General features: G+C 41.6%; 1 protein-coding gene across 11 annotated transcripts in view; it reads left to right on the top strand.

Moving 5' to 3' along the window:
* The window catches only part of CYRIB (CYFIP related Rac1 interactor B), a 148636-nt gene extending 134607 nt beyond the window's left edge, over window positions 1-14029 (top strand). For all 11 annotated transcript variants that reach the window (XM_045049999.1, XM_023248576.2, XM_023248582.2 and 8 more), the window contains 7 exons: window positions 139-275; window positions 1564-1641; window positions 3748-3864; window positions 4968-5047; window positions 6372-6498; window positions 7930-8000; window positions 13286-14029. In XM_045049999.1, coding sequence (XP_044905934.1) covers window positions 139-275; window positions 1564-1641; window positions 3748-3864; window positions 4968-5047; window positions 6372-6498; window positions 7930-8000; window positions 13286-13349 — 674 coding nt within the window. In that variant the 3' untranslated portion in view covers window positions 13350-14029. The remainder of the gene's footprint in view (window positions 1-138; window positions 276-1563; window positions 1642-3747; window positions 3865-4967; window positions 5048-6371; window positions 6499-7929; window positions 8001-13285) is intronic.

Here is a 14029-nt window from a genome sequence, read left to right as displayed (position 1 = left end):
TTATACTTAGATAATACGACTTTTGAAGAGACCTTACTTTTGGGGGAATTAAAGCCATAACATTTATAAATTGCTTTTTAATAAATAAAAAAGCAGAGAGATACAAACAGCTTAACGTTTTAATCTTTCTTTCTTTAGAAGCAGCACTAAGAGGCCTTCTGGGAGCCTTGACCAGTACCCCGTACTCTCCCACGCAGCATCTAGAGCGAGAGCAGGCTCTTGCCAAACAGTTTGCGGAGATTCTTCACTTCACACTCCGGTTCGACGAACTCAAGGTAGGACTCCATGCTGGCGCTGCCAGCACGGAAATCGTGGGCGTAGGAGGAGACTCCTGGGGACCTAGTTTGAGTGTTTACGTGATGTCCTTTGGACCCTGGCAAAACCTGGAGAACTGGATTTAAAAGTTGTAGCAGATCTTTGATACATTATATGCATAGCAAATAGCAGATTATCCAATACTCAGTCTTCATTTAGTTTCATTTTTTTTTTTTTTTTTTTTTTTACGTTTATTTATTTTTGAGACAGAGAGAGACAGAGCATGAATGGGGGAGGGTCAGAGAGAGAGGGAGACACAGAATCGGAAACAGGCTCCAGGCTCTGAGCACAGAGCCCGATGCGGGGCTTGAACTCACGGACCGCAAGGTCATGACCTGAGCCGAAGTCGGATGCCCAACCGACTGAGCCACCCAGGCGCCCCCCATTTAGTTTCATTTTTAAAAATATCTCTGAAGCATATACTGTTGACCTTTCCTAATACTCTTTTTTTCTTTTCTGTTCATTCCCAGTTTATCTTCAACATCCTTTTACATAAAAATGTTAAGATCCTTTCTTCCTACCTTCCTACCTTCCTTCATTTCTCTTCCTCATCTGTCTGTCTGTCTGTCTTTCTGTTTCCCTGTGCACCCGACCTCCATGTTGTTGGAGGGAGGGAGTGTGGAGAAACAAGAACTAGCTTTTGTCTCAGGAGACCCGAGTTCCACTGTGGGCTCTGTTACAGTGACCACATGTGAGACAGGCCCTTTGAGTTTCCAGGACCTCGGGGACCTCGTCTGATAAATAGAGCAGGTGGATTCCTAACTACTGTCTTTAATGATTGCATAATAGGAAACGATTTTGTTTTATTAATACTTTGAGCACAAAGGATTTATATATATGATTTTAGTCTGAGGATTGCCCTGTTGACCATATATTCACACTTTTATTGTAATAATTCAAAACAAGTACCTAAGTATTTCTTCTTATTTTTGTTTATTTGGTAATACTGGTTTTTGGGAAACAACCTTTTAGCGTATTACCTGAAATTATTGAAAAGAAGGGAAGTATTCAGATCACGACTGTAAAACCGTCTACAGGGTTTTTATGTTCTGTAAGGACTAAGTACAGTGTTACATAATTTAAGTGCAAAAAGCTATCGTGGATGATACCAGTTTTAGTTATTAAATTGTTTACAAATTAGGGAATGTTACTTAACTAGTTAAGGCTGTATTTAGTAGATTTTTTCACTTATTTTTTACACTATCATTTAGTGTACATAATACATTTTTCTTTCATAAATGTCTTTAGATGACAAATCCCGCCATACAGAATGATTTCAGCTATTACAGAAGAACATTGAGTCGTATGAGGATTAATAACGTTCCAGTAAGTTAATGCTTTGAATCAGGGGGGTGGTAATGGGAGCCGTTAATTTATTTGTTCAGTGCATTCGCTTATTTGCTTGTTCATTTGCTCATTCACTCAGATCAAGTTAAAGCTAATGACATAGTCAATAACCAGCTATGGGCGACTGTAGGTATGAGAGGAAAGTGCAAGATGTAGCAGCCCATGCGTGGTGCTTCCCTGCTCTTCACCTAGCGCCTCAGATCCCTACGCCTACTTAATAGAACTGCTCCTTGTCCATATAGTAATACTTACAAAATTTCTCTGTGTATTCTCATGTTACTTATTTATTTACTCGTTCATTTAAAGATTTTATTCTTCAGTAATCTCTTCACCCAATGTGGGGCTTGAACTCAACCCCTAGATCAAGAGTCGTATGCTCCACCGACCCGGCCAGCCAGGCCCCCATGTGTATTTTCATTTTAATTGCACAAAAACTTTGTGGATTAGTGGTTGTGAGACCCCATGGTCTTAGAATGGAAGACTCCAGGAGAGAAGGTGGCCTGGAATGGGAGGGGTACTGTTGTCAGCAGAGTTGTGGGCCATGAGTGCTTCTGTGCCTGGTCCTTGGCTAGTATAACATCTCTTCTGGTTTATTAAGGCTTGATTTCCCTTGATTTCTCCTTGTCTTTACCCTTTTCTACCTCCAGGGAGTCAACTACCAGAAGTAAAACCTTAAATAGAAAGAAAATATCTTTTTCTTTAGGTATTTTGAGGACCTACATTGTGCTAATTGGTGTGACAAATTTCTACGATCAGCCTTACAGCCTTAACTAGATAGCTGAGTAAGGAAAGATCATGTGAGTGTGTAAGGAGCAGTAAGTGGCTTAAGAGGTTAAAGAAAATGACAAGGGAGATCATTCTTTTTTTTTTTCTTCTTCTTCCTCTTTTTTCATTGAATCAAAATTTTATGAAGTGGCTGCTGTAAGGCCCTTGGTTGGAAGAAGGATTTCTCTTCCATGAAGCTTCTGTTATTTTACATCAGTGTGGTTCTGCATAGACCAGTTCTTGCTGTGAGGCTGAGCTTATCGTCTGTTTTTCTCATACCCACCGTGTAAAGTCAGATCAGATCCAATCAAATCACGTAACACTCAGCCAGCCCTCTGCTATAGCCATCCTGCTACCACTCGAGGCCAAATACAAGGGTGCCATCTTGCACCCTCAGTAATTAAAGGGAAATCCAGTGGTTATCAAGTGAAATATCTTCCCAGTCTCTTCCTCGCCCCCCTCCCCCCTTTCATCTCGTAGTTCTTCTGTCCCAGTCGAGAGCCTCATTCCGCATCTCTGGCAGTCATTCTCTAGCAGGAGAACTCCTTTTTTTGACCCATGGTCTTTTTCTTTTTTGGTACACTCTGCCCACCATCATCTGTCAACTTGCTTTAGAAAATTGACTTAATTGTTGTTCTTTCTTCTAGCGCACTGAGTGGTCCGTGTTGCATGCAGAAGAAAGTTAGGAACTTAGGCCAACAGCTAAGGTCCTCCGCAGTCTGGCTCCAGCCCTGCTTTCCACCCTTACTCTTCGCTAGTCGTTTCCCCTTCTTGCCCTGAGTGCACCGGGTTACACTCCACGTCATTTGAAAACATGCTCTCATCCCCTGTCTGGTTGTAATACCATGCGTACCTGCCCGCCCTCACCTGCAAGAGCTGCCTCTTCAGAATCCATTTTTGTTTCTTCCGGTCAGACGTAGTCTTTCTCTCCCCTCCTTTTTTTTGTCATTGCCTCTCAGCTTGTTGTTTGGATACTTGTGTGCTCCTGAGATGGAGGCCAGGCCGTGCCCTCGCCATCTCCCTGCCCCCGTAGCATTTAGAGCCACTCCTTGTTACAGGAGGCAGCCCAGCAAGGTTTTATTTAGTTGCTTGATGTCATGTAAAATATTTTAAGAGAGGTTACTCTTTTTGAAAAATTGCTTAATACAACTTTTAACCTATTTTTAAATATACTTGCACATGAGGGTCTAAAATATAAGAGTATTTATTAGAGTAATTTAACAAGCATCAGCAAAACAGTCACTCTGCCTCGGTTCTTTTATAAATGTTATCATATTTAATAATTTGTGAACTGATATCAAGTGCTTATTTTCCACACAGGCAGAAGGAGAAAATGAAGTAAATAATGAATTGGCAAATCGAATGTCTTTGTTTTATGCCGAGGCAACCCCAATGCTGAAAACCTTAAGTGACGCCACAACAAAATTTGTATCAGAGGTAAGTGTTGTCTGGACTGTTACTCTCTATGTTGTTACACTTCCTGTCAGCAGCCAGGGTGACCTGTCCAGGCCTCATGACGTTGCCGTCTTCTGTGCGTCTTCTGTGCGCGTGCACTGAGTCCTGTCCCTTCCCCGAGGCACACGCATACACATCTACCTGCCTGTGGGCAGCTTCCCTCTGGATGTCTAGGCGACACCTCCGTGTTACCGTGGCCAAACCCAGCCCTTTCTGCAGTCTTTTCTGTCTTGATAGTACCACTGTAAAAGCAACTGACTTAGGGGTTATCGTCCTGAATTCCTTTCTTTATCTCATCTCTTGTGTCTCTTCCATCAGATAGTCTTGTTGACTCTTCCTCCAAAATACATCCTGAATCTGAAAACTTTGCCCCTCTCCTCTTCTACCTCTCCACATCAGCCCACCACTCTGTCACCTGCATTCGTGTTCCTACTGGCCTTTACTTTTTTCACTCTGACCCCACGATGGTCCTTTCTTCAAAGAACAGCCAAGTAATCTTTTTTTTTTTTTTTTTTTTTAATGTCTATTTATTTTTGAGAGAGACAAGAGTACAGTTGGGGGAGGGGCAGAGAGAGGGAGACACAGAATCTGAAGCAGGCTTTAGGCTCTGAGCTGTCTGCACAGAGCCCGACACGGGGCTCGAACTCCTGGACTGTGAGATCATGACCCGAGCCGAAGTCGGACGCTCAACTGACTGAGCCACCCAGGTGCCCCAGTAATCTTTAAAAAAAAAAAAAAAAACCAAATGCCTTTCTTCCTCTGCTTCAAGTGTTCCCAGTGACTTCCCAGTATCCTTCGGATAAATTCCCCATACCTCATGGCCTGTGGGGCCCTGGCTGCATGTAGTGGTTGTTTCCACTCAGCCAGAATGGAAGTGACTCTCAGGAGCATAGGGTCTTGGTTCTCTAGCTCTTAGCCATATCCCTAGAGCTTAGAACAGTACCTAGAATCTAGCACACTTTTTTAAAAATTAGGAGTAGGAACCAAATTTTAAAGTTGTCAGTTTTCCACATTGTGCTGGATTTTAAATCATACTTAGGTAATAACTATCACTTTCACTTTTTTTTCTCTATATACTTTTACAGAATAAAAATTTACCAATAGAAAATACCACGGATTGTCTAAGCACCATGGCCAGTGTATGCAGAGTCATGCTCGAAACACCGTGAGTATTAGCTGATCTTTTTCACTCTAACAATCCTACCGAAGTTGGTGTCTAGATATGAACATGTCTTATTTGGAAGGTGGGAATTAATGTTAATATATGAACGATATTAAAGTAATTTGGAAGCTTAATGTAACTTCTGGTTTGAGTAGAGAGTACAGTGGGTTTTCAGGTGTCTGAGACCAGTCAGGCTAACTTAGAACTTGGACTCTTCAGAGTGGGGAATTTTGTGGTGCTCTTATTGGAGGTGGGGGAAGAGCTTTGGTGTTTTGGCTATGCTTCTCATTAAGCATTCCCTCCTTTTCAGTGAGGAACCTTGCCCTTTTGCTAGATGAATGGTTGCCCTCCTGCTTCATAAGGCTTTCCAACAAAACGATGTGTGTAATAGCGCTTTGGAAAAGGAAGAGCTGCCAACCCTTCTCCTTATCCCTGTCCCTCGGTATTAGTTCACAGTCTGTGGTTTTTATCCGACACTAATCTGAATTCTCTTCTGGGTTTCCCTTCACTTTCAAGCCATTTATCATATGTACCACTGTGTTTTCTGGCTGGATTTTCTTATCAGCAGGCAGAGAGAATCCCTCCTGGATTCCTGAGTAACATATGGTTCTATTAGATAACTTTTGTTTTTGTGGAGCTTTTCATTTTCCAAAGCACTATTACGCACATCATCTTTCTGGAAAGCCGTATGAAGTAGGAGGGCAACCATTCGTCATTATCGTCATTTAGGGGAGTGAGCTCTTGGGAAGCGAAGGGACTTAAGCACGGTGGCCGACCCCACCCATGTGCCTGGATGGTCCCATCCTGGTTCTGGACGCTTTCTGCCATGCCATGCTGCCTTCTGCAGAGACAAAATTCTATTTCCCTTTTTCCCGAGAAAGGAATATGATTGAATTTTAGTAAAACTAGAATGAAGTAATACAATGACATAATACTTCGATTAATAAGTTAGCTTCTAAATAGCAAACATACTGCTCTATTAAGCAAGTGGCTTTTTCCATCATAGTGGTGGTAACAGCCTTTACAAAGCACCTGTCCTGAAGCTTTTACTTTGGGGCTTTTCATTTCTCTAAATTTGCCTCATCTCTGCCAAGCAAAAGGGGTGATATACCAAGAGGGTGCATGTAGAGATCAGAATACCTAAGTGATCACTGCTCTATCAACCTCATTTCCCTGGGAATCTCAGCATGGAGAAAGGAGGGTATAATGTTAGCATTCCTTTTAGATATCAACAGAGTGTATCCTTCAGCATCAGCTGAAAGTTGAATGAACTCCTTAAGTAGAGTAGTGATGTGCCTCATCCAGCCATATCTTTTCTACCCCCCAGGGAATACAGAAGCAGATTTACAAATGAAGAGACAGTGTCATTCTGCTTGAGGGTAATGGTGGGTGTCATCATACTCTATGACCACGTACATCCAGTGGGAGCATTTGCCAAAACTTCAAAAATTGATGTAAGTTACAATGCTTTATTTAATTCTCAACCATTTCCGTAAGTGGAGATCGTAGGCTTTTGTTTAAAGAGCTGCAGGTTGCACTCTGTCACAGACCTCAGTTTTATAGTTTCTGATAATGGTGGGTTTCTGTTGCCTCTCATATCGTGCTGGATGGTTTACAGCCATATACGAGTGCAGTAGAATGGAGGACAGCTGGACCTTGTACTCACCAGCGGTCCTTCTGCCTGTTTGGCAGTGTAAATAAATAATCAGACATCAGAAATTTCATTCTCTGACCAAAGGCCATTTCAAACAAAAGATTTATTTCCATAATGTATAGACAAAGTCAGGAGAGGTGCTCCAGTGGAAAAAGACTATGTAACAGAATACCGATTTTTCTCCTCCCTCCCAGTCATAGTAATTTGTGGCTCTCATCTGGGTGTCAGCTTTGCTTGTCTCTACACGAATTTATATTAGGAATAAAGTAGCTCCCTTGGTTCCTCTGTTTTCTAATTTCTCTCCTAGTCACGTCTGGTTCATCAGAATTGTAACCAGTGTTTGGTGAGAATTGTCTGCCATTTTCCCTTTTGTAGTTCGGGCTCTCGGCATTTCATGTCTAGATTACTGATTGCCAGCCAGTCTCCCTACCTTTCTTTATTCACGTCCATCCTCTGTAAAGAGAAATGAGTTAACATTTATTGAATGATTACTGTGTCCTACGAAATTTATGCTTGTTGCCCACTTACCTGTGAAAATACTTCTAGGATGTAGATGTTATCTCCCCCGTACTAACAGATAACCTAAAATTTAGGGAAATGACATAGTGTAATTTCTAGTGAATGATGGAGTGGGATTTTGAATCCACATCTCCATGGTTTCCAAAGCTGTGCTCTTCTAGCGTGTTCTACATTTTCACAGTCTGCAGCCCATCTTTACACACCGTCTACACTGAGCTGCTCCCTTTCTAATGGCCCACAACAAGTCCCTGCCCCATAAGTTCCAAATGAGTCCTCCTGGCTTGCGAAGCCCTCTGTAAACTCCCCTGTGACTCCCCAAGATTCTGTCCTCAGCGTGTGGTAAACTTTACTGTTTTTGTCAAGGTGTTTGCCTGCCTGGAAAGGCTCCTCTGCTCCTTGGCACCGCGTCCGTCCGTCCTTTCAGAGACTGCTCCACACCTTCTCCGGGAAGTCTTCCCTTCGCCGCCCTGTAGTTTTCTCATGAGTGTGCCTGCTGCTTCTGCTTTGGTTCTTAAAACGTTCTGTTTGAGAAACTGAAAATAGCATTTGCGTAGTTTTTTCCCCCTGTTCTAACAGTAATAATTTTGACATTTCCAGAATGTAATTTCTCACGAGTTCCATAGTGGTGCTAATTTAAGTACTACTGTTTTGATAGTGAATGTTCTTTGAGAAAACACAGTTTTTTACCTTTTCCATTTCTTCTTCTCCTTAGATGAAAGGTTGTATCAAAGTTCTTAAGGACCAACCTCCCAATAGCGTAGAAGGTCTTCTAAATGCTCTCAGGTGTGTATATGTACATGTGCGTCTGTACAGAAAAAATATATGTAAGAAAATGCTTCAAAACGTGAATAATACAAAGGATATGAATATATATGTTCATGTTAGAAAAGTGCAGATACCATTTTGCTTATTGGTAACCTTGTGTTTAAATTTTCAGTTACAATATTTTTCCAATAAAGAGTGGGTGTGTGTGTGTGTGTGTGTGTGTGTGTGGTGTGCATGCACAGATGAAAATAGCTTCATTTCTTTGCTATAGATTTTGGCTTTCATTTTTTGCTCCTCTTGGGATGTTTATTTTTTAATGAAAGTAGACCATGCTAATTGTAAATAAAATTCAGCCAACCCAGGAAAATTGAAAGCAAAAGAAGGAAATCACATAATCTCACCATTTTGAAATAAACCGCTGTTAATGTTTCGGTGTATGTAGTCTTCCACAGTTCGTTCTTTATATTTGTAGATAGTCAAAGCTCTCTGATACTTATCTTTTTACAAATGTAATGCTATACAAACTCTTTTATAACTACCTCTTTTCCCTTAATATAGTGTATTAATATTTCTGTTTTTACAGGTATTTTTGTTACTTTTGTGTATTTCTTGTAATGAAAATAAACTTGTTATTATTTGATGTCTTCTCTTGCTTACGCTACTTGATTTAGCTACTGTAGCTCCTAATAATGGTGGAATTGTTTTTTAAGGCAGGATTCTTTTTTCTTTTATTTTTCTTAAGTAAGCTCTAGGCCCAATGCGGGACTTGAACTCAGGACCCCAAGTTTAGGAGTTGCATGCTCTACCGACTGAGCCAGCCAGGCATTTCTTGAATGCTGGACTATTTTTAAATGCAAATCACAGCATATTATAACATCTTGACTACAGAGGTTTAATTTGTAGTGTAATTTATTTTCCTAACATAAAAGATAACTTGCTCATTGCTTATTTTGTGTTTAAACACAAAAATTACATGAGCACAGAAATATTTATATAGAAACTTATTGAGGTCACAGGCCATCTTTGTTTCTCACTGCAGTCCACATGATACATGAAAATGATTTCCAGTTCAGTCTTAAGTTTCTCCCATGTTTTATGAGCCAAACGGGTTGGTTATTCCTCTTGAATGCTTAGTCACACTTGGCACATGATAAAGCAGAATCTATGCTGTGTCATTTCAGTTGCATGGAACCATCAAAGGATTTTATTAAGATTATGAGAAATATTCTGTAAGCAGTGAGTGCCTGAATAAAGGAGGTCTCTTCTGAACAAATACCAGAAAGATTACGGAACATAGTGTAACCATGAAAACCCTCATAACGTCAAGCTATTTCAGCCATAAGTCTGTCAGAAACCACAATGATTGGGAGTTTTTTACTCTGGAGGTTTTTACAGTGTGCACCTCATTTGTTTCACCCATAATCGTGCTATTGTGAACCATAACTACTCGATCTCTTTCTCAAGACTCCCCGGGTCCCAGTCAGCTCACTTTTTCTCCTAAGACTCTCCTTTCTTATTGGTTAGACTCTCCAAAGCCACCCAGTGACAGGAGACCTGTTCTGAAAAGGAAGAGAGAATTGGAGGCCAGGAGGGTCTGGTGTTACTTCTTTACTTCGAAGGGACAGTGGTCCACACATGAAGACTCAGAGTTTACTTTTGTTTGCAGTAGTTAAAGGTAGTTCAGTCTCTCCACTCTCAAATTAGGGCAGCACTGGGCTGTGGGGCTAAGTGAGAGGTGGGGTTAAAGTCTTGCACACGCCAGTCTGTGTTTGAGGGGAGAAAAGCACCATTGAGGCAAGAGCCACCGGTCGCTTTTCAGTCTTCTTTGCACGTCTCTAACGGAAAGTAGAAGATGAAGGTTTTGTTGCAGAGATAACTCTCGAACTGTTTTCGTTCCCAGTGGATGTGTTTTGTGGTTGGTTCTCATTTTTCCACCTGGGAAATTTCTTAAGGTTCATCGGTGTAGTTGATACTTAGTGTAGTAGTGGTTGCAGTGAGTAACATTTTTGTAGCCCTGTAAATTTACGGCGTGGTTTCGTCTTTATGACTGTATTTGATCTTGACCACAGCTCTGTGAAATAGGGGATGGATGTGAGGTGTGGGGCATGTCTCCATTGTACAGCTACCTTGAGCTCTTGAGAGACTTACCGATTATATAGGCGATTAATCTATGTCAGACTCCGTCTTCACATTCAGGATTTCATTCTTCAAATCCCATATGCTTGATGCTGTACCATTGAGCCTTAAGGTTCCTGTGTGATTGAACCCTGGAGTGTTTTTGGAGTAACTGGGAGGGAAACAAAAATGCACATTCCCAGGCCACCATACCCGGAGAGACTCTAAGGTCTGGTGTGGGGCCCACGCACCTCATTCTGTAAGTAAACACCCTTGCTGATACAATGCTGGTGCTTTGAGAAACGTTGCTAAAACTGAATCACCCTCGCCCTTAATATGCTTCACTCACAGCAAAGGAGATACTATGTAAAAAGCATTTTATAATCCCCAAAGTGCTATGTAAATGTTCATTGTTAATTAAACCTTTACAAAATGGAAAACACTTTTGTGGAATTACTTTCTGAGTAGCTGCTTTACTAGAAATGCTCACTCCATCATTTTCCTCAGCCAGCAGTTAATAACCAAAAATTTTTAAGTTTTAATTGCACATGCATATAGTCTATTTATTTGAAGTGCTTCTCTATAGAAATTACACAGTGCCTCCAGCTTACAGGATGTGATTACAAGAAAGCAAAAAAATAAATAAATAAATAAATTAAAAAAAAAAAAAAAACAAGAAAGCAGCAAGTCCTGTCTACATTCAGTAGGTGGAGAAGTGGAACCAAGTGCCTTGATCGTGAGAGAGAGCCAGAGCTCGGAGTTAAGGTTTAATGCTAGATAAGTGCTGTCTTTATTCAGTTTCAGAGTAAAGATCAATAATAGTTGCTTCTTGTCAGTAGAAAAGTATATGCACTTGGAAAGGAACTTGGTTGTTATGCACAAAGTGACATAAACCCGTATATGTCCGTACACTTTTGCACACGTTAGGTGGTAAAGGCCTTTTCTTGGTAAGAGTGTGGTGACGGGACAGGCCTCCCTCCAGTTGGCCCCGTTTTTGGCGGAAAGGACGTGAGACCTGTTACAAGTGCACGGTCTCATCCCGCAGAAGGAGCCAGAGCACTCCCGCTCCCGGTGTCACAACGTTGCTGAGTAGCGACACGTGCGGCTGCTCTGAGCAGAGATGGTGGTGTGCCAGTTGGGGGCCCTCTGCCCTGTGAAGGAAAGGGAAAAACGGAAATGAAGACAGGGATGATGAACGTTTTTACTTACTGACATCAGGAGGATATGTGTAGCTACATACGCTTTATCTGCACTTGGAAATGAAAGCAGAAAGCTTTAGTCTTGGCTACATCACTTGCCACTTAATGTAAATAATCCTTCATGGATGTTTTCCCCCAGCCTGGCTGCTTGCTTTCTCGCCTGCCTTCCACAAATACTAGTTGAGCACCTGTCCCATGCCAGGTGCTCGGGTGTCTCTTCAGTAATGTGTGAACAATTTGGAAGTGCCTTCTTTTTGGAGGGTAAAATTGTAGAGGATGTATCAGGTACTTAATAAGTATTTGTGTCTTTACCTCTGCAAGGATTTGAGTTCATATACTTTCTTTAGTTTTTCAATTGACTTGAGAACTAGCAAGAATTGGGTTTAAGTTTCTTGAACACACAAAGGCCATCTGTGTGTACTTTGCTTAAAGTTATATATTCCTGAAAGACGATATGTGAAATTTTCACAGGCCAGATTAACTGGTCCAGCATTAAGTTCTGTCCGAATTGTCTCCAAAATATGTCCCATATTCAAGCCTTGAGCACCTGTTTCCATTGCTGCTCATGTGGTCCAGGCCTTGCTCATCTCTCACTGAGTCCCCTGGAGCAAGCCCTTGGTTGGTCCCTCTGCTGTCCCTCTGTTGGTTCCTCTGCTCAATGGCCAGAGCAGTCCTTCCAGAACATAAATAAAGGCCCACATCTCTACCCTGTTTGATGTCCTCCACTGGCTTTCACTGCATTTATAATGACTTCCCAGCTCCTCGCTGTGGCCTGCAGTGTCCTCATGAGCTGGGCTTTCCCGGCATCTGAGGCCCCATCTAGTACCTTCCTCCTTTGCCCCTTATGTGAGTGTGTCACTGTCTGTCTTCTCTGCCAGGTTATAAGATCCTGGAACAGTGCCAGATGCATAGTAGGCTCACTTACTGAATTTCGGCTATTAAAGGACTCCTATGGAGACTCTTCTCATAGACTAGTAATCACTCTTCATGATTCTTTACTTGTGGTTTACACGCTTATAGCAAAACACATCTACCTGGAAATAAGGCACTTCAAGAATGGAGACATTTTGGGATGTGACAGTTGGAACTGTGGTAGTTAGTTGAGCTTAGATACAGACTAGAGTGGGGGCCGGCCTTTCTCTGTAAAGGGCTAGAGAATAAACACAGATGTTTTAGGATTTGGGGTTATGTGGTTTCTTGTCACAGCTACTCAACTCTGCCATTGTGGCAAGAAGGTGACCGTAGAGAATACCTCAGTGAATCTGTATATGGCTGTGTTCCATTAAAACTTTTTACAAACACAGTGAAATTTGAATTTCATACAGTTTCCATATGAACATGAAATATTATTCTTTTGATTTCTTTCCCCGTTCATTTTTAGTGTAAAAACAGGGGCACCTGGGGGACTCAGTTGGGTAAGCTTCTGACTTTTGCTCAGGTCATGATCTCACAGTTTGTGTGTTCCAGCCCCGCATCGGGCTCTGTGCTCACAGCTCAGAGCCTGGAGCCTTCTTTGCATTCTGTGTCTCCCTCTCTGTCTGCCCCATCCCCACTTGTGCTCTGTCTCTCTCTATCTCAAAAATAAATAAACATTTAAAAAATAAGTGAAAGTGTAAAAATATACTTAGCTCACAAGCCATACAGAAATAGGCGGTGGGCTAGGTTGGGCCTCAGGTTGTACTTGCCGGTCCCTGAGATGGAGTGACAGCTGTTTCCCTGTGAGAGGGCGCAGCTCATTGTTTACCTTGGAATTTAACTGGATCGCTTCAGTAAGGTAGTTCTACCTTAAGTGAAGGGCTGTCGGATATGTTGTGCAGTGGGTGGTTAGGGTAAGCAGGGCAGAGCCTGAACGCAGCTGAAGCTGGAGAGAAAAGGCGCGATGCTGTGAGAGGAGAGTTTCGCCGACTTGCCCAGCTTGTGATAATGATGGAACCCGCGGTAGGTGATGCTTTTCAGAATTCCCTAAAATAGCTGTTCTTACACTTTCAGGTACACAACAAAACATTTGAACGATGAGACTACCTCCAAGCAAATCCGATCCATGCTGCAATAGCAGCCCTGGGCGGGCGCCTGCTGTGGACAGAAGACAGTATTCTGCAGTGGCTGAGAATGCACAGTTTTTAGTGATTGCAATTACTATCTCATGTACTCCTGCTTTTTATTTCTTTCCTCTGTTCCTCTTCCCTCTTTTTTAATCATGTTCTCGTTCTCAAGACTTCTTTTCTGTGCCAAAACCAGTAAAGTTCTACTCTGAAGGGACACTGTCCTTTCGAATGGGCCATCTGAGGCAGCTAATTCCGCATTGCATTGGGGTCTCTACTGAGAAAAATTCTGTGACTTGAACTAAATATTTTTAAATGTGGATTTTTTTTGAAAACTAATATTTAATATTGCTTCTCCTGCATGGCAAAACTGCCTATTCTGCTATTTAAAAACCGTCAACGACTTTATTTTCTACTGCCGCTTTTTTCATGTGCAGCCAAAATGAAAATGTTTAAATTAACTGTGTTGTACAAATGGTACCCAACACAAACTTTTTTTAAATTAGTAAGACTTTTGTTTAAAGTTTTAAGTTTGCATTTTGACTTTTTTTGTAAGGATGTATGTTGTGTGTTTAACCTTTATTAACTAACGTTAAAAACTGTGATGTGTGCGTAGAATATTACGTATGCATGTTCATGTTTAAAGAATGGCTGTTGATGATAAAATAAAAATCAGCTTTCATTTTTCTAA

Source organism: Felis catus, chromosome F2 (genome assembly GCF_018350175.1).
Source record: "Felis catus isolate Fca126 chromosome F2, F.catus_Fca126_mat1.0, whole genome shotgun sequence".
In the NCBI taxonomy this organism is placed as follows: Eukaryota; Metazoa; Chordata; class Mammalia; order Carnivora; family Felidae; genus Felis; species Felis catus.
Note: the sequence above shows the minus strand (reverse complement) of the source record. Positions and strands in the feature narration are given on the sequence as shown.